Genomic DNA, 25,416 nt, shown 5'->3' with positions numbered 1-25,416 from the left:
CTCTATATGTAACCATATTTTTTTTTAAATTTCGTTTATGGGAAGATTGCGAAATGTAATGGATATAAAGAGTAGGGTTCTTTTAAAACAATCATATGTACATACATAAATTACTGTTTTTTCATTCTATTTTTATGTAATGAAAGAGAAATTAAAAATATACCAATTCTTCAAAATAAGGCGATGAGAATTATACTCAAAAGAAATATATATTCTAATGTAGAAAGAATGCACAAAGCAATTGGCATGCTCAGAAGTAAAGCAGCAAATTTAAAATAATGTAGCAGTTTTTATACATAAAATAATTAAGGGGATGAATAAAATAAAAACAATAATAAAATTTAACCAATAATGTCATATATATGAAACAAGGGATATAAAAAGATTACCAATGAGGAGAAAGATATAATCTCAAAACTCATTGTACAAGGGATTGAAGCTGTACAATGAGTTTCCTGACGAAATAAAGGAGATAAAAAACTTCGAAATATTTTTAATTAATTTGAAAAAATATGTTATTGAGAAATTTTGATAAAAAAAACTGAAATATTATTAAAAGTATATATTAGTTCTTAAGATGTTATGAACTAACTTGATAAAGCATTAATAATAACAAATACTTTTTTTTAATAAATAAAAAAATGTATTATATGTAGGTATATTGTTAAAACATTTTTTTCCTGTGTTTTGTTTATATGTATATGTAAATTGTTATTTTAAATAAATTGAGTAATAAGGCGACCAAAATAATGCGACTAAAAATGAAAATGTAGTAATATTCTCACCCAGACTATGCTTGGCCTTGAGGACCCTTGGCGGGCTGCGGTACTCCGAGGTGGTGACGGCCCCCGCCACGCCCGGCAGTCGGATGTCCAGGTGAGAGCCGCCCTCGGTCACTAGCTTGCTGTTCATGGCGTACAGCTTCGTGGCCACATCTCTAGCCACCAGCGTCCCCACCACGCTGGCCAGGTATGTCTCTTTCACGAACATATACTCCAGCGAAGAGCGCTGCCAGTACAGATACCGGCACGAACTGGCTGCCACTATGGACACCTGACACACATTTAAGTTAAAAACAGAAGTTTTAGATTGTTATAAAAATGGGAGACTCTCAGGGGTATCTTACAATACAGTGACCGATATTTGCGAAATTATCTTCGTTTGGAGATTAAAAAAAAAAGAATTACCCGCTTAGCCTCTATTTTGATGCTTGTCAGCAGGGGGGATAGAGAGGATATGGAAAGAAGTAAAGAAAAATACGCCCCAACACCCAGACCAATTGAGAAAAAAATCTTTCTTAGATTTTTTCTTGCAACTGGCGGGAATCGAATCCGCGACGCCAGTTTCACAGTTGGCCGTCTTAACAACTGTGCCACGCGCCTGTCTGGTTGAATGTGCAGAATAGTTGGTTATTTTCCATATGAGTCGCCTATTCCCAAAACCCGCTTTCTCCCTATGAAGATAGCGGGTATTGGAAACAGACGACTCATATGTATTGTCAAAAGAGTACAATGTCTCTGCGTATTGACTGAACAAATATTTTGTGCTGTTCTTTTCTAACAAAGGGGAATAATGTTATCTTTCTAACACCTGGTGCCATAATTGTCAAACGTAGTACTAACAATCCCTTTTCCGTGACTTGATTTAATTGAAGTACCATATTTTGAGTTTGTCCAAACGTTTGTAGACAAAAGATTGGATAATACCCCTTAGGGAGTCTTTGAGATTAACAAATTAAAACAGGGATGGAGAACATTTTAGAAAAGGGAATATGGAAGTCAAGGCATTTAAAGGACTTATGACTTGTCATTGGCTGGTTTAAGTGACCACTTTGCACACTGGGTAACATTCGCCATTTTGCTTATATTTGATTACTGTAAATGCCTTGACTTTCATATTCCCTTCTTTAAAACGTTCTCCATCCATGTTGAAATTTGTTCAATTGAAGAAGTTAATTACCTTGAAATACGCGATGCTGAATGCATGATAATGGAAGTCATCTTTTGGTTACTTATACAAAGGGCGCGCAGTTAAGTGATTTTTGATAAAAAATGATTATGATAATCTTCATTTATGTTACTAAATTTATAAAAATAAGCCTAAATCAAATAATGACAATTTTAAGACACTTACATCAAAAGCCTGACAGGCATAATTACGGACAACAAATTTACGACACTAGGCAAAGACAAAAAAACAATATTTTTGCTCCCAAAGAAAAAAAAAACCAATTACGGACAAAGGCACTATAATTTTCTGCCGCCTAAGCCATACAACTTTTTAAGTATGGACATATCGGTAAGCAAAATGAAAAAAAAAGTATTCAAAATTTTGGTCCATAAATGGATTGCTAAAAAGACTAGACAGGAAGCCGAGGAATTTGATTCATTTGTCAGAATATATATTTATTTTTTTAAAATCCTTTCTCATTTTATGGTATGTTTTAGAATCTGTTTTTATTTTTCTTTTGAATTTTTACACAACAATTGATATCAAAGTATGTACTATTATGTATAAAATAAATAATACATTGACACTCCGAAACGTGCCTGTGGGCCAGTGGAGTGGCTACACCCATAAATAAAAAGGAAATTTTATTGAATGTACCTATTGTATACACATTTTATTTTGTAAATAATGTATTTGTATTATATATTGGATTAAATAAATAAATAAATAAAAACCGTGATGGAAATAAACGTTTGTAAGTATTTAATATAAGTAAACACAGTTTTTATTATCATCCGTGTTTGCAATATGGTCATGAGGAAGAATAGGAATATCCGACAAGCCATTCATATAATTTGCCAAACTCACAGTGAAAGGGACAATGAAAGCGGTAGAGTTAAATTGATATTGCGGTTAATGGTTTTAAAAAAAAATGTAATTCGTTTATTGTCAAAAAAACATTGATTTTTAGTACGAGAGAAACCGATAGGAAGACCCGCAGTCTTCAAAACGGTTTTCGGTTATGCGGAGAGAGAGAGAGTGCTTTCACCGGACATACAAAATAATTTCTGGAAGTCAAACAGCAATAAACGCAAAAAAGATACTCGGTACACCAGAGCAAATCAGCACATATAGGGCCTTACAAGCATAGTGGTGAAATTAAAACAACTATAATTAGGATGGTATTCCCATCCTTACTTTACCACTATGCCTTGGCGTAACTTTATTACAAGATTATAAATAATGGCGGTCCACGTGGTGTAGTCCACGTGGCTACGACTTTTGCTTTACGCACGGAGGGTTCCGAGTTCGATTTCCGGTGAGATCAGATAAAATAAATGTGATTTTTCTCAAACATAAATTAGTTTATATTAGAAATAATAGAAAAATGCAACTTATAGTAAATCCATAAATTTGAAATAAATATTTTAAATAATTTATTTTTCAGACATTACCCTCTAGGAGATAGAATAGTCAAAAACTTGAGCCGCAACAATATATTTATGTATTTAAACTTCATAGTAATAACGCGCTACTGCTTTAGAGACGCCTATCCGAACGAAAAATTCAAGGACATTCTTAGATTATCAATCACAAAGTTAGCTACAGTTTTCAGCGAAGTAATAGCCCGTAGGTAGCCAGGTCAAGAATCGCTAGCTCAGCAACGAAACCGACCGTTGTACGTCTGTTGTCAAACTAAAAATCAATGCAACGCTTTTGTTCTATGCAACAGAGCGAAATTGGTATATCTATAATTATAGCGCGTTATTTCTCTGAGAAGTCGTGTATTTACCGCGCAGCAGTCTGTAAAAAGGTCTTAAAAATAATTATATTAAATTACTAACATATGATTGTGTATTCTCTATCTTTACTGTTTTTTTTTATAAATACAGGGGTAGGCGCTCGAAGTGCTACCAACTTTACGCTGCTGTAGCAACCAAACGGATAATGCCAGTGCCATCATGTTTTGACACGTGCCAGTCTGTTATATTGTTAATAATTCTACCGAAGCATATTGTTTTACGTCACAGTTTTAAAAAGTTATCGAAATGGAATTCAAACTCAACAGTGGCTGAAAAATCGCATCCAGCCATTATTAATGAGCTACGACATTTACATGTGAACAAAATGTTTGTGTATTTTACGTTACAATGATACTGGGAGCATAAAAAAAAGTCATAAAGTAGACATCCAAAAACAGCAACATCGACAGAAATGGTTCGAAAGATGAAGGCCAGAATTCAACGTAATCCACAACAAAGCCCAGTTCAATTGGCGAAAAATCTCGATGTGTGTGCTCGTAACATGGGGCGCATATTAATAAATTAACTACGATTGAAGCCCTACAAATACAAAAAGTGCTAGATTTAACACCTGCACAAAAGGCAGTTCGCCCAGCAAGAGCAAAGGTGTTAAAACACTTGCACGTTAGTGGCGAGCTAGAAAATTTGGTCTTTTCTGAAAAAAAAGTTTTTACTGTTCAGCAATGTATAAACAAACAAAACGATCGTGTATGGTTACAGTGCAAATTAAAATACAATTAAGACCAGCGAATTGTTCTGCGAAAGCAAGCGCCTGCATCAGTGATGGTTTGGGCCGTAAAGATAAATAAAGATAAATCAGCAAATCTACCGTGAAAAGATTTTAAATGATGCGTTGTTACCATAGGCACGTAAAAAAATCGGCAGAAACTATTGGACGTTTCAACAAGACTCGGCACCATCCCATAAAGCCCGTGAAATTCAACGTTTTTCCAAAAAAAAGTTACCAGCTTCCGGTTTCAAAGATATCGCAAAAGCGATGAAACAGGTCACTGGGTATTCCAAATTTGTGGATTTGGGTCTCGCTCGCCATTTATTTCATAAATACATAACAATGAACATCCACCAGGAATTTTCAAACTTTAACTAATATCAAAATTCAAACAGAAGGTTAAGAAATATGTATTTGATGACTTACAATAATTTAAATATGTACATTGTTATTATTAGAAAACACATGAGAATATGTTTATGTGTGTCCAGATTCAAAATAAATAAAAAACCAGGTAATACTATTTTTATAATGCCCGTGCTTATCCCGAAATCAGTATCGTCATACATAATTTAATTGTTTTTGTAAAAAAACAGAAGAGTTCTGTTATTTGTAACATTTGGAAGTCTTCATTATTGTTGGCCGAGGTAAATGATTATTGTGCGCAATAAAAAACTACTTCCTTCGAGAAGTAGTAAAACAAGACTGTAATTGCTACTACCAACGCCATGATTACAGATAATTTCACCGAGGCCGACAATCATTCATAGCGAAAACATGCATCGCCGATTTACCTACAAACAGGAATGGATCAAATAAAATTAGTGATTTCCAGCAACTAAATCATGATTAAATATAACTTTTAACCATCTGTCATAATAACTTAAGTTTCTAAAAAGTCTTTTTTTTACAGGTATATTTTTTGACAGGTATTGGAATGAGCGAGAAACCTAATGATTGTAGTCACAAATTATATTGAAAGCTCCTCTACCCCTCCACTCACTGGGCTGTTTGTAGTATACACGCCTTCTCGGGGCTCACAATCTGTTCAAAGTGTCAAATGATTGGACGCTCCTTTAAGTTTTTCAAAGAAACAATTCGATGTTCCCTCTGCGCAACAGGACACAGTCGTGATGACTGTCCTAAAAATAAAGATATCCCGATTTGCGCTACATGCACAAAATTCAATCGGCCTGCAAATCACCCGACCGAAGATAAAGACTACCCTGCGTACAAAGCGGCCTTACTAAGAGACTTCAGAGGCCAAATCGATTATGGCTGTTAAATTAGGTCAGCTGAACCTTAGGCGTGCCAAAACCACTACCGCTTAAGTGAGAAAAGTTCCGGTTACTTATTAACTGGATTTGATTATTGTACAAGAACCATAAGCATTTGGGGGTTCACTACAGGAATTGGCCAAATTAATTTCACTATAATATTTATTGGCTTTGATTTTCTTCTTCAATCCACACACATCATATTTATTCTCAAACCGTTTGTCATCACAAACATTATCTGTGGTCGAGATAATCTTCCAAGACATATATTTTTATATTGTATCAGCATATTTCAAATACAGTGACTCAATCAAATTCTGTCAGGACCAATTAGAAATAATTTTAATGGTTTTATTAAAGGAATCTATGATTTTCGATGCCGGTGTCCACCATTTGGAGCCCTGGAGTTGGCATGCACCTTAAGTCGAAGCGAGGAGAAGTTTGTGAAAATTTCATATTCCGATTTGATCTAAGCATTTTAAATGATCTTTCTTGTCATTTTGGCGAAATTATTTGAATGAAGTACTTCTTCACACTGATTGTTCGCACTAGTAACATCCAAGAACATTTTCTGTGGTATAATTCGAACGCTTACATGAATGACGAATAATGAATTATCTTGTAAATATTTTTTAATACCATTTAATTTTATTTTTAGAAAATATCTATAATCTGTTTTGTTATAAATTGACAATATTTTTTCGTATTGTATTCTGAAAAGATAACTTATATATTTACTACTGAAATTCATAATTAAGACTATTTTATTGTAATGTATCTTGATAAGATAATTTATATATTTGCTACTAGAATTCACATAATATGGTGAATTGTTTTCATATCTTATTAGAAGATTTACATATCGCACAATTTTATGTCATGCAAGTTTATTTCCAATAATAGTTTGCAAGATAAGCCCATTACTGGCGTAAAAAATCCTTTGACCTGCATCATTACATTCACTGCCGTGGACACGGCTTCAGTTCTGCTTGACTCACTTACCTCTACAAATGACATAACTTCTGATTCTCTTCACCATAAACAGATCAGAGAACACTTATTATAATTTCCATTGACTTTGTTGTCACCACCTGTCTCTTCATTAGAACTTGGAAAAATCATCTCCAATCTCAATCTAAATAAAGCATCTAGTCTAGATAAAATTGATCCCGCGCTTGTACAAAGGTGCTGATCTTTAGCCCCATTTGAACTCCTTACCATGTTTAAAAGTTGTCATTCCGAAAGTGTCATCCCGATTACTGAAAAACGGGATTGATCGAAATTATTCCTAAACGCAGCGATCGGCCAAGTACTGATCCTAAAGCGTATGGACCAATCACCCTTTTGCCTATTCTAGGAAAAATACTGGAATGACTAAAAATAAACGACTTGTGTCTTACTCAAATGTAACTCTGCCAATAAATGCTAGGCAATTTGGGCTTACATCCAATATTTATACCAAAGACACCATCATTTCAATAAGCAATTGTGTTAAAAATATAATCAAAAAATATGTCTTAATTAAATTACTTAATATCTCAGGTGCCTTTGATCATGCTATGTGGCCAATGATTATATCCAAGGTATGACTTCGACAAATACCTGCAAATTTATTTAAGTTATAATAAGTTATTTCTCAAATCAAAACGTTGTGTATTCCCTAGGAAGTGCACTCTTATCACGTGAGATTTCATGTTGATGTCCTCAAGGCTCTGTTTCGGGACCACTTTTGTGGAATGTATTCTTCGATGATTTTCTAGAACTTCCCCTTCCTTCATCATGTATGATCGAGGTTTTTGCTGATGATAGATGTATTTTGATTATGGGTAATAGACGCAGATAAGTGATAAATACAGTAGCCGATGAGGGTATTGGAAACAAATTAAGTGTAGATCTTCAAAAATCCCAATATTTACGATTAAAGGGTAACTTTGTGTGTCCTCCTGCTATCGAATACCTTGGTTCTTCTATTTGAGCTTTAAATTAGGCTTCAAACCTTGGTGTTATTCTTAAAATAAATTTTCTTAATACTTCCCAAACTAGAAAAGCCGTGAATTCGAGAAAGAGGGCTTTCCACAAAATTGCACGCTTGGCCAGAGCCAGCTTGGGGTTATCTTTTGAAACATCAACAATTTATTAAAAAACTATTTTTTAATGCATTGTGTGCTATGCAGCTGGCCGTAGGGCACACTCAACTGAGTTGCAATATTTTGGCAAATTATTTTAAGTGGACAAAAACCAACTCTTCTGGCTCTTGCTAGAGTATAAAGAACATGATCGATGCACTCCCAAGTCTAACGGGCTTATCTCCTTTGAATCTGGAGGTTCAGCAACGATTCGCGAATTGACACTTAAAATGAAAGCATTCCTTTGTTGTTGATGGTGTCCATCTACTCCTAACTAAAGAAATATCTCAATCGGATAAAAAATGATAAAAATGATAAAAAAAATGATAAAAAATGTCTTTAAATGCTTTCTTGATGATTGGGAATCGCGATAGGAATCTTTCCCTTCAAGGAGGGTTAAATTTATTTTTTCACTTCAATCCATTAGTGCTGAAAATTTTCTTGGGTTATCCCTGATCACTGAACTCCGCAGTTTTTATCAAGTGATGGTAAATTTAATGAAAAATTATTTGTTTTTAATATTGTTGATTCCCCGGATATCCTAATCAATCTTTTAAACACATCCCGTGGTCTCGTCGCTTTTCCCTTTTCTATGATAACTGAAAAGAGTTTCTCGGTTTTATCCATAGCCCTGTTATAGATCCTGTTAGATAAACAGATCTGGTGGCTTCCAAACTTACCGTTACAATATATGTTAGATAAAAAAACATGATGATAAAAATATCTTAAGCGTGTTATTTAGAATATTCGTCAACACTAATGTAGGGTAAAACCACCAATGATTGGCACTTGAAGCATTTCGATTGAGTCAATATTTATTTTTAAATTAAACAATAATTATTTAAATGTCAACAATTTTTTTTTGCATCAACAAATGTTAATTGATTTTAAACTTTTAATTGAAATTAAGAGAATTTTTCATTTTTGAAAGATAAAAAAGATGATTTAAAATATACTATTTAAGCCATTTATTGGCACCTACAGTTGTTAATTGGCACAGCAATTTGTCAGTTATTGGCACCTTTAAAATTTTCGTGTACATGGAAAAAAATTAAAGTCGTGGTATTTTTTATAATTATTGAATAGATTTAAAATTATTACAAAAAGACAAAGCATAACTCAATCTGAATCAGGTGAAGATAGAAACGCTCTTTCTATTAAAAACAATGTCTTAAATAAATTTTTCTTCGCAGTATTTCTTTTTATAAATAAGCTTATCCTTTTAATACTCATGTTTAAATAATTGACTTTATTTGTCACAAATAATAAACAAACAAAATATCAACAGTGCATGTAAAATTTTGATTGGCATGTGACAATAATTCAAATATTCACGAATAACACTACATCATGTTAGTTATTAGCACAGTCCCAATATCTGATTTTGTACATTTTTTTCTTTGTTTAGTTGGCACCCATTAAAAAAGATAATTTCTTAGTAAAATAATTACATTTGATACAAAACTAGCTTAATAAACATGTATTCAATCACCACAACATAGTAAAGTTAAGTTGCTGAAAATTAAAGTTAAACACAGCTCTATCCTTAAAAAAATCATGAAATGCTTTCAATTTCTCGCACATTTTAGTAGAACACATTAAAATATGGTTTTAAATAGGAATACCAACAAAATAGCAACGATTTATTGTGGCCAGTATTCAAGAATATAATAAAACTTGATAAATTTAAATAGTCCGTTTTCGGTACTAAAATTACTAACCATATTTTATTAGTTTGAATAAAAGAGAGAAGTATGGTGGATTCTTGTGAATTTAATAAATTGGTTTATGTTGCAAATGTCCACGAAAAATCATCTTGTAGGTTTACAATAAATAATGTTAAATAATAATAATAAACAGTATTCATATTTAAATTTATATCAACAGAGAGGGAAAACTTTTTTGAGAAGGGAATGTGGAAGTCTAGGCATTTATAGGGCTTATGACCTGTCATTGTCTGGTTTATGTGGCCACTTTACACACTATGCAGAATGGTAAATGTTACACAGTGTGTAAAGTGGCCACTTGAACCAGCCAAAGAAAGGTCATAAGCCCTGTAAATTCCTAGACTTCCATATTCCCTTCTCGAAAATGTTTTCCCTCTCTGTTGAAATAAATTTAAAAATTAATATCTCCCTTGGGAGGAAATCCGGCCAGTCTGCAAGCATTAAGACATACTCAAATAGTATTTATTTTTAAAAAATAAAAAAAAGAGCTAAATCCCCACTACTTAAAACTTTTATACAAAACAATCCGCAAATTTTCATACTCATACAGTAACTATTTCCCACGCAATACCGTATTAAGTTTTGTTGAAGCCAACTTGTTGCTTTGTCACATGCCATCGTTTTCCTATAAAAGGAAACGACGTGTGTGTTATGTTATGGAATTATTTATTGCAAAGTTCTTTCCGTTTAATGTCTCATTCAATAAGCACGAACTGTTCACGAAACGGTGAACTTTTCGTAAGTAACATGGTATTTTAATTAATGAAACGTTTGCTTTTTTGTTTCGTACTATTTTTGTATCCTATAAATAATATTTCTTGATAAAATAAATAAATAATACGATTAAACGTTTATTTAATTATTAATATTCAAAGTATTAACTTTGTGGTCTAATATATTAAAGCATAACGACTTTTCTATGTCTACCGGTTTTAAGATCATGTATCCAAATTTTTACCAAAAAATATCAAACCTGCTTTTTATACAAATAACAATATTAATAAATTATTGCTTAATAATAAACAAAATTATTTAAGGAATAGTTCCGAGATATTTTCAAAATAAACTTAAAAATAATGAGTCCTTTCATAACTATGCAATAAGAGGATCTAAAAATATAAGACTGGAAAAGAAATCAAAAGCAATGTCCCAGAACTGCCTTATGTACAAGGGAATAAAAGTATTTGAAGAAATGCCAGAAGCATAAAATATGAAATTAATGTAAATATATTTAAAATTAAATGTAAAAAGTATACATGTGAAAAATATTAGGTAGTATATAGTGTAAATAGTGAATATAATTAATGAAAATGTACATATGAAACAGTTAATATTATAAATTAGGATACTAAGTGTATAATAGTGATGAATAATGTTAGAATAAGTATAGATGTAAATATTGTGTTGTAAATATATATTAGACCATGTTACATAGAACTAAATAAATAAATAAATAATAATAATAAAGATAAAAATAGTTTATTTAATTATTCAGGAGTTTACTTATTAAAATGTTATTCTTGTCGTTCAGTTTACGTTGTAAGAACATCAAAAAACTTTGGTATTCGTGTTAAAGAACATATAAGGTGTCTTCACAATAATAATTTCTCTGAATTCGCAAATCGCTTTATCAATTTAAATCATGCCTTTAATAAAAATACAGAAGTTAAAATATACAAATAATAAAGGATTAAAAGTAAATAATATGGAAATATTTCACATCAGGAAAGCTTTAAAAAATAATGTTCCTTTGATCAATAATCAAACAAACTTTTAATATAGTCCTTTATCCGATGTTTTACTGTAATGGTCCCCCTATTAAACATACCCCTCTCTCCATCCCCTCTACCTTTTTTCAAATATTTCTCAAACAACATAGAATATCTTTATAATTTATAACCTTATCCTAAATTCATGGAAATGTGGTGGGATTGCCAGGCTGAAGAAGGTGTTGACTGCATTTTTAATCCATGTTGGTCGGAGGGAGTCAGAGAAATTGGTTTCCGATGTAGAAGGGCGTAAGCTGATTTCTTGTTTTACTAGTAATGACTTAGGACTTAGAATATAAAGATTTTGGTATTATTTATGTTTTCCCTGGATATTTATTATCTACTTTTAAGACTAAAAAAGCACACATAATAATAAAACTATAATTAATTTTTAATATTATTATAAAATACATAATTTACTACCTTAGAACGGGGAAGCTATCCCCAGTTTAGACAGTTTAGATAAACCACCAGCAAAAATAAAAAATGTATATGTTAAAAAGAAAAAAAAGAAAAAAATAATCAGTGCATGTGCTTATTAAAATGCATGTCGTGTTGGTTTTATATTTTTGTGCAAACAACGGTGAAGGTGTGTAGTGGGTTTTGTATGCAAAGAGACAGGTTCGTCTCGAAACCGGTAGACATAGAAAAGTCGTTAAGTGGTTATATACAAATATATAATAACATTAAGTTTATTTAACTTTTTTCTTGTATACTAGTTCATGCTCATTGCTGAATAAATAACACAAATGGTCAGAATTATTTATCGTCATCATCATCTCCCTTTCCTCACTAAATAGTGCAGAAGGCACTGCATTGGTAAACCAAATGCAGCTAAGCTCGATTATCTGTTAAATGAATGTAAGGTAATCAATCAGTCTAACGGCTTAGGTGCTCGTCCAGGAAAAATGAAGTATTGCAGCTTAAAAATCAATATTTCAATATGATTATGAGTGATATAATTTGCATGTACCTACCTATATTAGAGTAAGTCTGAGGCAAAACCAACAGGGGGGCATACCGACACATAGCTAAGGTTTTGGACTCCCTCTTCTAAATCTTGCCCATAATCAATTTTGTTATATTAAACGATACAAAATTTACTTTTTGGTGCTATAAAAACTTTGATCAGCAGACATCAGGTGTTTTATTGTATTTTTTTAACATATTATTCAAGAAAACTGAACTGTAGCAGGTGAGTGTTCGTAATATTTAGCTATATTTTGAAAACTTTTATTAAACATATTGTCTTATATTGTCAAAGTTTTCATATTTGTGAGGTTATGTTACAATCGAATCAATGGTATGTCTGCATGACTCAACATAGTTATTAAAATGATAAAGCTATAGTCCTTAAAATGTAACATGATTAAAATGACAATTGTCAGAAAAAGTGACGACATAACTTTGTAGTAAAGTCAAAGGAGTTATTTATATGGACACACAAAAAATCATTTGTATTTGGCGTGTTAATTTTTTTTTTATATACAATGCTTGAAACATGAATCAACATTAATGTAAAAAATCAGCTTTTAAACTAAAAGAAAACTAAAATAAACCTTATTATTAACGACGTTCTTACAAGGTTACATCAATTTGCAAAAACGTTAGAGATCAATGTAACGTCAATGTAAATTGATCGAATAAAAACATTATTCATTTGATGTTGTTCATGGAAAAAGTATAAGTGTCTAATTTTTTGGTGAGAAATTGTGTTAAACACGCTATAATAGGCTTGTTTTTGCGTTTTTTATATCAATTTTCGGAAACAGAGTTTCATGATTGCATGAAATAACTGATATAATCCATTTGATCAGTTATCAGTAATTTCCCATCACTAATGAAATTAGTTTGACAGCTATCATTCTAATCAAGCTTTATTTTAAGGACTATAGTAACATTTTTGTTTCGTATACATTGCCTACCGGGGCAAACGGTCTTATTTGCTTTTGATTGAGCTAGAACGGTGAACACAGGGGGCAGGCCATCCAGTATTTTTTTGTATATTTATTTGTATTTATCTTACCTTTCAGACACTCAAGTTTTATATAATATTTATTTATTGCTTTATTTCATTATAGTCCCCCTTTTTTGGAATTTCTTGAATGGAGATTTCTGTTATAGTCTGCTTGAAGACGAACTTTTTAATTGTCTGGGACCAATATGATATGTGTGGGTTATTTTATCGAAGGGAAGCTTTTATACGGTTGATACTGGCCTAGCTAGCAATCCATACCATGTAGGTGATTTTATAAGCATCTACATGCGTAAGGAAGGCTAGCACCTACGTGTAAAATATACACATATGCATACGCACATCGACATGTATATATGAAACATACTCACATACTGTATTTTAACAATTTTAATAATTTTAATGTCCCCTTACGCGTGACAAGAAATACATATTTATTCCATATCCCAGTCTGTAGCACTAACTATGCACAATACTCTTTTCTCTTTTATTCTTGCTCAAACTTTATTTTTTTTTTATCTATTGATATATTTAACATGCTCTTTGATTTGTATAAAAATAAATTATAATAAATTTTAAAAAAATAAGACTTATTCTATTAAGTTGTGATACGCCCCCACCTGCTTTTCTTTTATACCATTTTCATCTGCTTTCAAACACACTCTTTTGTTGATCCATAATTTAAAATGTACGATTTTTATTTACAAATTTCACTGGTCTGTCTTAAAACCTTTTTTTTATTTTATCATTAAATCGTTGGTGACTGTATGTTTTTGTAAAATGAATATAATGACAATAAATAAAAAAATATACATATAATAAACCACTTAACAGGCAACATTAATCAGCAATTATCCTAAATAATCAAATCCATGAAGAAATATCCTGCATAAATGCAATTAACATTTAAAAATATTAACATGAATCCATTATATTTTTTATAGGAAAGTAGAAAATATTAGTAAAGATAAAGAGTTTTTGTAATTTCAGTAGTTTCGGAATTAAGTACATTATTTGAACTATAAAAATGAGAAATTTAAAAATTGCCTGAACATTTAAGTTGTATCGTGCGGAATGAAATAGTCTTGATATTTACATAATATTACATTATAATACTATGGCCTTAAGTCTTACGGACTGTAAAACTATGTTGACTACATAACATTACGTGCTCGGAATAAGGAATGCATGTAATTTTAATTGCATTATTAATTAAAAGCTGAATGCAGAGTAAAGGGTAGAGCTAATTCCCTAGAGTAAACATTTCAAAAGACAAATGTAAGGGTGAGGAGAGAGTTGAGTACCTTGAATTTTTCATCAACATTTGCACGACATGACTCGAACTCGGGTGAATCGAGAAATTCGCAGGGTAGTATCGGGTGCAGGAACTGGGTCCCGCCGATGACATTTACCTGGTCAAAATAGAAATATTATTTTAATATTTATTTATTTATATATCAGCGATTCAAAGAACCTTTAACAATAAAAAAATTTACAGAAATAATCACAGCAGTGAACAATTCATTATGTAATATACAATATAACTATATAATTCAATTAAATAATTAAAACTAAAAAAATTAGTAATTTTTTATATTTTTTTTAAACTGCAAAAAAGTAAAAAAGAAACTTACAAATATAAGATGACAAATAAAAGATAACAAATTGAAGTGAGAAAACCTTATGTTCTAAATATAAATATAGCAAATAAAAATTGAGAATAATTTAACATAAACATAAAGTGACTAGTATTTAGCTGGGTTTTAATGAAAAAGAAAAATAATGCTACAATAAGATTTTATAAATAATACGTTTTTTGGATCAATGTGAAAACTTAATTAATCTTAATAACATCTTTATATTATCAGTTGGTGGGAATTTGGCAATGAAACCACAAATGTACAATTTATATATAAAGAAATAAACAAAAATACGTATCCAAAAAAAACAAAGTTAAATTTATTAATATTTTTTAAATAAATTCATTCCTTTTCTAAAAAATAACGAATGAGATTACATTTTAATGCATTTACAGAGTTTGTATGAAAAATATCAAATATTTTTTCGAACTTATTTCCATACCTATATATTCTGGATATAGGTGAATGGATTTCGAAGTTGGTACGATAATTGAATATTGGTTTCTTTCTGGACATAGCTTAGTACACTCACTACCACAGCTGTCAAAAGTGGCTGACGATGAGGTAGTAGCTACAAGCTGGTTGCAAAATACCCAATCCATTAGGTTTCAGCGTAAACACATTTTTCAGGGCCACACCGCGAACTTTAGAGGAATTTTTTTTATGATGTACTTTCAAATTTTTTTTTTTTTTTAAATGACAACATAGGTATTTGACCAACGAAGCGATACGCACCGGACGCGAACGATGGAAGCGACTAAGGAGAGGAAGGGTAGGGGTTTGTGGAATGGTTGCCAGTCTAAGACATTAAAAATCGTCTAAATTTTAAAAATTTAATAATATTTTTTTTACATTAAAAACATTGAGTTTTTCAATTTTCAAATAAAAGTAGGAGGTATTTTCGTTTTGAAGTTTCGTGGTCAAGACCCGAAACATATGTTTTAGTTTACAACACGGTACTGGGCCGTAAGTACTCAGGTCGAGAATCACAAGCGCAAACTGAAACCATCTGTCACGTTTGTTGTCAGACCAAAAATCAAATCAAAAATTAGCAACGCTTTTGTTCTAAGCAATAAAGAGAAATGTCGTATTTACAGCTGTGGTGTCTTATTACCTGTAGGGTCTTATAAACTTTCCTTATACCAAGGAATACGGAAGTATAAGAAAAAGGTTACTCTAAAAATATTTACGACCTAGTATAACTATACTAAGCATTTTCCATCGTTTATTTTTTGACCGTGCCACATTTCTGCGTACATTTATGAACAAGCTGCGTGTGCGTGTGCAGTAACATATACTAATACGTTATTTGCATAAGTATTTAGTAACGAAACAAAATAAACTAAACACATGTCAAGCGTAACTTACGAAATCATCAAAAGTCAATAAAAAAAATAATGATATTTTATTATATTTCTGTGGTATTTAAGACTAGGAATTTCTTCTAAAAGAACAAACTGGACATAAACTTTATTTTCTGGGCGTCATGGACTTTTGAAAAAGTATATTCGATGTAATTAAAGAAAGACGATTCATAAATATCATACAGCGCACAAATTGACTTGTCAATTTGTGCGCTGTATGATTTCATCGAAAAAAATATTTTTGGTAAACAAAATCTCTTATTGATAAACACAACACATTAATTACCTAAATAATTTCTCCCTAATACCACTTTAGTACGAGTATTTATATATAATACAAAGTGAGGACTGGATTCAACTCCCTGGGGAGCTGTTAATATTAACATATTACAACACAGATGAAGAACATTTTAGAGAAGGTAATATATATGTTTAGGCATCTACTGGGCTTATAATCTGTCACTGGCTGGTCCATTAAGAATTAAAGAAATTTAAAAAAAAAGTTTTCAGGCGTTGCCTAATATGTTGGTGAAATAATTCAATTAGATGAATCTCACCCGCATATAAAGGTTTTAGCTCATTAACTTCACAAACATAAACAGATGAAAGAATTGAAGGAATCAAATATGGGTAGAATGGTGAATGTTACACAATGTGTAAAGTGGCTACTTAAAATAGCCAATGACAGGTCATAAGCCCTGCACTCTAGATGCCTAGACTTCTATTTTATCTTCTTTAAAATGTTCTTCGTCTCTGTTGTAATATGTTATTTTGATGGAAACACTCGAACCTCACATTCAGGAGTCCATACCGTTATTTGGGTTATAATCGAACCAAGGTTAAAGCGAGGGGGTACGAAAGTGTAACGAATAGGTGTGTGTGTAATATTTGATTTATATAATCCAAGGGGTTGGAACGAAATTAGAAGGGTGCCATTTTCGAGAAGGTAATTCATGCGTATTATGTAATATACCTACCGTATACTCTCCGTGTCCGGGCGGATGAAGACTACAGTTCTGTGTGTAAAATACAATACTAAAAAAGTAAATCGGTTGGAGATAAGTCCGCCTCGTCGTGTGGTTGTTGGCTCGTTCGCTTACCATGCTTCAGGTCCCGGGCTCGATTCCTGGCATGGTCGGCATAAAATATTTATTGTCTGATGGTTTAAAACTGAAAAATTTTATTGACCCTGGACTGGCACCTGAAGCGTAAGACTTAACCTCCGTGTAACAGATAATCGACATATGTACATTTTTTTTTTTTTACATTTGTTACATTTTTTTTTTGCACCACAACAGGCCAGGAGGCCTAATTACAGTGGTGAATTACATCACAGAGCACCCAGGCTTGAGAAAAATCACATTTTTAATTTTTGTGTTCTCACCGGGAATCGAACCCGGAACCTTCCGTACGTGAGTCAAGCGTCTTGACCACTACACCACGGAGGCCGCCACTACACCATGTACGATGAATTTGGTTTAGCAAACAAGCGTGGGTATTATGCTGATAATATTTGTAACATAAGAAGTAGCGTAACAATACTATTATATTTATATTGAAATATTATAATATATAGAGATGACACTCCATATAAATCCGAGCTGATTAGTGGTTCCCAAAGGAAAGGGAATGACAAGCGGAGGGAGCAAGTGTCGTCACGTCCTATCACGTAGACTTTGGCAAGCAAAATACGTGGCATAGTAAAAAACACGGACTATTTACATCGGTCTACTGTAAGTTCTATTCAATATGTCACTCTCTTTCGCATACGCGTCACCTTTGTTTGTCGTTTTCGCCCGAATAACTAAACAGGACAGAGACAAGAAATAACTCACGAATTTAAAACATATGTTTAAAAATAGCTATTTTAAACAAGTATTGACAAAGATATAAAACATAACTTACCGGCAAAAGGTTATACAATCGCTTTCCCAGTTCGATTTGTGCGGTATCTTAGCGTACATATAGGCAAGGATCCCAACAATGAACATTTTTTGTCATTTGAACCTTTGGATGCGTTTCCGAACTTTTTTGTGGATGTATCTAGTCCACTGACCCACAGGCACATTTTGGAGTGTCGAATGTATTATTTGGTTTCTGTGTGTTTGTAACACCAATGTTTAATTAATATTGAACACTTTTTTATAAGTTTTTTTTTTTATGTTAAAGGAAAATGTATGTAGGTATTTTTGACCACTCAGAAATATCCGGATTCGTTTTAATTGTCTTGTGACCTCTTTTCAGATCTGCACACTGCAAAAACATTTTTTTGGTGTAATGAACGGTAAATGTATATTGGTTTTTTCAAAAACTCTTTGTGTACAAAAGATTCGCGTTATTATTTCAGTCACCACTCAGAACTGATAAAAATTTAGCCTAATTTATTTACTTCGAGTCAAAGATAAACCAAAGTTACCCCATTTCTATCCACAAGGATAGAAAACGAACCATGTAACTGTATTTATAAGTTGGATTACGCTGGTTAGTCTTGAAATTAGCTAAACATATCGCAGTTAAGTTTTAAATAAAAATAATCCTCTTGCGATTTGGCAGCGAAAGCTGCGCTTTCTGTTGGCAGGAGATGGGTCTCATCAGACTTAATGTCGAGGAATATGTTTCGTGCCAAAATGACGTTCTTGCATAGCGTTCCTGAGAAATTGCTAGGGCATTAAATACATGGCTTTTATGTTTCCTAGTTTTATAACTACGCTCAAAAATTTTTGAATTTATGAATCTCATTAATCTAGTTAAAATCCAATTTTTCGAGTACGGCATCAATAATGCCAAGGATATTAAATTAATTTTTAAGAAATAAGAATAGTTTGAATTTACCACATACACATTTTATATACCAAATTTTCAAAATGATCGCTGAATATGATGCTGGTGTTATACGCATCTATATTAATATAATTTATTTTTTAATAAATGTCGCTAGTGAACAAAAAAAAATTCGCTTAATTTCAACTCTAATATACGGAAATGTGATAATTTAAAGCACGCACTACTCTAATATTTAAATACTTTAAAAGTATTTAAAGCTTTAACTTATGTAATAAAATAAATATAAAACAACTCTGTTCTTAACCACTATTTTTTTGTTTTTTCTACCGACCGTTTTAAAGCTACACAAACTTCTTTATCAAAGTATTTCGTTTTAAATGTGTTTAGAAACATTATATTTTTCGTACAGAAAACCTTATTTTACTATGTAGATAAAATTAAATGTAAATGTTAACGTCTCATTGTGATACGAGCCGTAATTGGGATAGTACTTTAAAGGATCCCAACAATGAACATTTTTTGTCATTTGAACCTTTGGATGCGTTTCCGAACTTTTTTGTGGATGTATCTAGTCCACTGACCCACAGGCACATTTTGGAGTGTCGAATGTATTATTTGGTTTCTGTGTGTTTGTAACACCAAGCACATGAATTCCACCCTATTTTATTTTAACAGTGATCACTAAATATTTTCGAATAAATATCAATGGGTCAGCCTTGTAGTCTACTGCTTGCTGACATAATTATGAACAAATCGGAGACATAAATATTTTTCAACAATCCGCTGTTTCTGAAACCTACTATATTATGGCGACGGTACGTAGACGATATGTTTTGCCTTTTTACAGAAACAGACCTAGAACTCCAGACATTCCTTAATGTCTTAAATTCATTTCATTAAGAAATTAAATTAAATTAAGAAATAGAAAAGGATGAAAAAATAAACTTTCTTGACTGACACAATTATTTATATTTCCTCAAACCATCCCATTGTCCATAAACATTCCGCACTCCACTCAATGACTCATAGGTTAATTTATGTTCTACTAGCAAATATTAATTCTAAAAAAAGAAGTTGATATTAAAAAACAGATTGCCAATAATAATGGAATAATTGCCAATAATAATGGAGGTGGATTTTTTTTTATAAATAACATTTTATCTAAACAATTATCTAATTCCCTACCGTTAAACATTAAACCTGCATTCTACACAATCAAAGGAACATTGATAAAAAATCAGAAAGACAAAGTCCCTGAATATAATAAATCTAGCATAAAGTTACCAATAAAATTGTCATGATTTCCTTTCAATCTATATTGGAAAAACTAAAATAAACTATAATATTAGAACAGAGATGAAGAACATCTAAGAGAAGGTAATATAGAAGTCCAGGCATCTACAGGGCTTATGACCTGTCAATGGCTGGTTTAAGTGGCCAGGCTTTACAGCACTTTAACTTCACAAATCTGCCTAATATTTGAACATCATATTCATTCAATTATTTTATCTGTTGATGTTTGTGAAGTTAAAGAGCTGAAAACCAGCCACTTAAACCAGCCATTGACAGGTCATAAGCCCTGTAGATGCCTGGACTTCTATATTACCTTCTATTAAATGTTCTTCATCTCTGTTGTAATATGTTAATATAAACAGCTCCCTAGGGAGTTGAATCCAGTCCTTGTCTACAAAAATGTGGACAAACTCAAAATATTGTTTATAATATTAGAGTTAAAAAACACTTAAGGTGCAGAAATAATAATATTTTTTCTGAATTTGCAAACCATCTGATAATGAATAATCATAATTAAATAAGACACAACATTAAACGTTCTTGACAACACAAAATAAAACATTTCAAATAAATTATTAAAATCAAATGACTTGAAAATTTCAGAAATTAAAAAGTCAATCAATATTTTTTTTTAATTTAAAAAATAACCAAATAAACAATGTTTTCTTTGGTCCACTCCTGTCTAGTTTTAAAGATCATATCCATCTCACATTACGCTTACCATCTTTACTAGAACAACATATCGAAAAGACTTGACTTATTAGATTCACATGTTTCGATGTATATTTATTCGATAAAATTTAGTAATCACTGTTAAAATCAAATAGGATATTATCATTAGTTAATTACAACTCGATAAAGAGGATCGAATAAAAATAGAAGAAAAAGTGGCTAAAAACAAAGTAGTGTATACATATTTCATTAATTCTGAAATAAGATGACATTTATATCCTTTAAAATTAAAATTCTGTAAAAAAAAACTCATAAAAACTTGGTATTATTATTTTACAACACACTAAAATAACGATTAATTATTTAAATGTGTTAAACATAAAATCATATTAAATTATGTATTTTTTATCGTTCGTTGCTTTTAAATTCTAACCTAGGTTTTTCGTTACGTCTTTCCAGTATGTTTTATATGCATGTAATGATTATTTTAGGGAATTAGGTTTTGAATACACCTTTTACATATTAAATAGTATATAAAAAATATTTATTTTTAGGGAACGGATTTACTCTATATACGAGCATGGTCAATGGTAAGTTATATTTTTAAATTTATGCACATACATTTTAAAATTCGTAGGTATATACATATGTAAAACATTGTTAATATTAACAATGTTTTAATTATGTTAAAATGTTTGCAGTGGCTAGATTTCCTCCCTAGGGAGTTATTTAGATCTAAATTTGTTGGAACAGAGAGGGAAACACTTAAGAGAAGGGAATGTAGAAGTCTAGGCATTTACAGAGCTTATGACTTGAAATTAAGTGGCCACTTTACACACTGTGTAGCATTAATGAATCTGCTAATATTTAAATATCCTGTAAATACCTAGACTTCCATATTCCTTTCTCTTAAATGTTTACCTCTCTGTTGCAACAAATTTAGATGATGTTTATTTAAATGAACATTCACGTTAAAAAACATTGGTCATGGTCGTTTGAATCTTCGCGACACGATTTAATCAGGAGGGTGCATTGACTTTTATGTAACTCTTTTTTATTATTTTTATTTATTTAAATGCTACTCTCAGGTAAAAACCCCGCATAAAAAAATCGAGTACAAATCAGTCGGCCCCGTGGTGTAAGGATTAGTTTGTTTGCCTGAAACGCTTTGTTTTCTCTATTATGTGCAGTGTTTTATGAATGTTCACTGTAAATAATTAATTGGCTCGCTTCTAGACTGATAACAAGGTTGTTATTAGTTTTGAAATAAATCAATTGGTACTAAAGTTTCTAGTGAACGCCTCTCAATTTACTAAGCTAAATCTAATAAATATTTCCTAATCGCGTGACCACTTTCATAACCTAAGAGGCGTGTAGGCAAATGATATAAAATATAAAATCAGGAAAATATTTAATACTACCAACTTAAATAAAAACAAATAAATTATTGTTTATGTGGGTATGTTGGTCCAATGTTTATTTTACAATTATTCACAACAATATTCAAAGCTGGACTCACATTTTTATCATAAGTGTTTTACAACTGGGTACCAATTTTAGGAGCAATCTGAGATAAAAATAATAAAATCTTGCTTTTTAGTTCTAAATTTGTTGCAACAGAGATGGAAAACTTTTTTGAGAAGGGACATGGAAGTCAAGGCATTAACAGGGCTTATAATCCGTCGTTGGCTGGTTTAAGTGGCCATTTTACACACTGTGTAACATTCACTATTCTGCCCATGTATAAACATCCACATTTTCTCAACTCTTACATCTATTGACTTTTATAAAGTTAAGGAGCTGAAACCTTTATCATGGGGTTGCGATTCATCTGGATGAACCAATTTACCTACAAGGGAACGCCTTAAATAATTTTCTCATTTTTAGACCTCTTTTTTTTTATCAGTTAATTAATTCAACAATGTTTTGAGTATGTTCGAATGTTGGCAGACAGGTTGAATTTCCTCCCTATGGAGTTATTCAGATCTAAATTTCTAGCAACAGAGATGGAAAACCTTTTTGAGAAGGGAATATGGAAGTCTAGGCATTTACAGGGCTTATGGTCCGTCATTGGCTGGTTTAAGTGGCCACTTTACACATTGTGTAACATTCACCATTTTGTCAATGTTCAAACATCCACATTTCCTCTATGTTCAAACATCCACATTTCCTCTCATCTCTTTTGCAACAAATTTAGATCTGAATAACTCCTCAGGGAGGAAATCCAGCCTGTCTGCAAACATTTTGACATACTCAAAAAATTCTTGTTTTTTAGTTTACACGACCAATCAGCAAAATGATCAGACTGGTACATTCTTCTTAATCTAGTTTACTTTGGAGTGAGGCTTTCATGTCAAATAAGATCTCCGTTGCTGATTTGTGTTTTCAATAGGAACATATTATTGTATTTTATCCGATATTATTTATCTTATATTTATGTCTTCTTTGTTATGTGTTTAAGTTAAAGATATTGCATTTTATTGTATTTTGTGTCAAAATGTATGAATTAGACTCTGCATTTGACTTAATAAATGAACGATTAAAATGAATCAAACACAGATATGTAAAAATTTATAAAAACTTTTTTCTGTGTTTATCCGAAACATTCATTTAATTTACAATCCATGTGCAGTTTATAGAAGAAAAATATGTAAAATGAAACTAAATATCCTTTAAGAACAATCATCTAATTTTCATTGCAAACTCTAAATGTTCTTCAAATTTATAATTTTGTTTATTGCAATGATATCAAAATGTTTATCGATGTTCCTATTAAGAATAAAAAGTGAGGGGAGGTACTATGGACATTTTATGCCGAATATTTTAAATACGATTTTGAGAAAAAGCTGAAGGAAAACGCAGTGTAGGAAAAAGACGTATCTTCTGTATAATAATAATATAATAAAATATTATTTTTTTTTGCACCTCAACAGGCCAGGAGGCCCAATTACAGTGGTGAATTACATCACGATATACCCAGGCTTGAGAAAAATTCAATTTTAATTTTTGTGTTCTGTATAAAATATAAGGCAGTGGTTTCACTGCAGCATCAAACCATTATTCTGAACGGCTGCGGACAAACGAAAATTGCCATGATGATAGTCAATCTCCGTCGAGTGGCACTATGTAAAAAAAAGAAGATCGATGCTTCGCGCCAATAACATTACGAATATTTTTCAGGTGTAATTATATTGAGATGTCTTACCTTCCCTGACAAAAGTAAGCCAAGTCTATCCGTCTTCGTTAGATTCTGCATGGCGTACGCTTCTCCCGCGTGTAAAGACATGATTTGAGCAAACTCCGAAGATACCATTTTCTTGAACTGCAGTCTTGATACCTTTGAAAATAAATACATTTAATTAAATCTCAAATTGTAGCTACCTAGCTATGTATTTAAAAAAAACTTTTTTTTTTGAGCCAGTGAAATTGAAATATAAGTTTAGGTTTGAAAAACGCCGGTATTTAATTAATATTGTCTCTGAAATTTGTAGGCGGGATTTTTATTGATTTAAACAACAAATTAAGCTATCTCTACCTTTACCGGGAAAACGTTTTTGCTAATATAGCCTGTTTGAATAAGAACGTATAAAAGTATGCCAAAACATTTTTAGAGTTATTAGATGTATTTAAGTAAAAATTAATTTACTATTCAAATTTATGTTATAAAAATCATAATAATCCCCCGATCCGTACCTAATGGTACACGGGGCACTGCATTAGTACAACAATCACTGGTGTCAAACTCTGCAGTGTAAAAACAATTCAATAAATATTTTTTTTTCACGCCAACCATGTCGGGAATCAAATCCGAGACCTCATGCATGTAAGGTGAGTATGCCAATCACTAGACCACTTGGCGGTCAGAAAAAAATTAACGTGTTTTTATTTTAGATAAAATTTACCTTGAACGGTTCGAAGAGGTTGTGGTAAGCCTCCTCTAGCTCAGGATCGAACTTGACGGGTCGCATGTCGTATATTATGAACACCACGTGCCCAATATTGAGGAGAAAGAAGGAGAAATTCCACGTGAACACATCCGGTGCGCAGATCACGTGCCACGCCCACACAGAGTATATCAGAAAGGCTGGATAGAAACAATAGGTTGAATATTATTACAATTATAAATATTTTAAATTTAAAGAAAATAAATATTTATTTGCATATCATTATCATTTCCCAAGTGATTCTGATTTTGCTGTCACCAAAAGGGGGCCCCCCGACTCTTGGGACCCTAGAGCAGAGGTCGGTTAACTGCGGCTCGCGAGACACATGCGGCTCTTTGGCCACTTGACCGCTGCTCACACTGT

The 25,416-nt window shown here is 31.8% G+C and overlaps 1 protein-coding gene across 1 annotated transcript in view; it reads right to left on the bottom strand.

Moving 5' to 3' along the window:
- LOC148275375 (popeye domain-containing protein 3-like) overlaps positions 1 to 25,192 on the bottom strand; it is a 40,724-nt gene extending 15,532 nt beyond the window's left edge. The window contains exons 1-4 of the mRNA XM_088235785.1: positions 25,012 to 25,192; positions 24,315 to 24,446; positions 14,661 to 14,768; positions 786 to 1,053 (exon numbers count right to left, since the gene is read on the bottom strand). Of these exons, the coding sequence (XP_088091911.1) occupies positions 786 to 1,053; positions 14,661 to 14,768; positions 24,315 to 24,446; positions 25,012 to 25,077 (574 nt within the window). The 5' untranslated portion in view covers positions 25,078 to 25,192. The remainder of the gene's footprint in view (positions 1 to 785; positions 1,054 to 14,660; positions 14,769 to 24,314; positions 24,447 to 25,011) is intronic.
- Between the last annotated feature and the right edge of the window lie 224 nt (positions 25,193 to 25,416).

This window comes from Micrasema longulum, unplaced genomic scaffold (genome assembly GCF_059751315.1).
Source record: "Micrasema longulum isolate JH-2025_06_02 unplaced genomic scaffold, ASM5975131v1 h1tg001438l, whole genome shotgun sequence".
Taxonomy (NCBI): domain Eukaryota; kingdom Metazoa; phylum Arthropoda; class Insecta; order Trichoptera; family Brachycentridae; genus Micrasema; species Micrasema longulum.
Note: the sequence above shows the minus strand (reverse complement) of the source record. Positions and strands in the feature narration are given on the sequence as shown.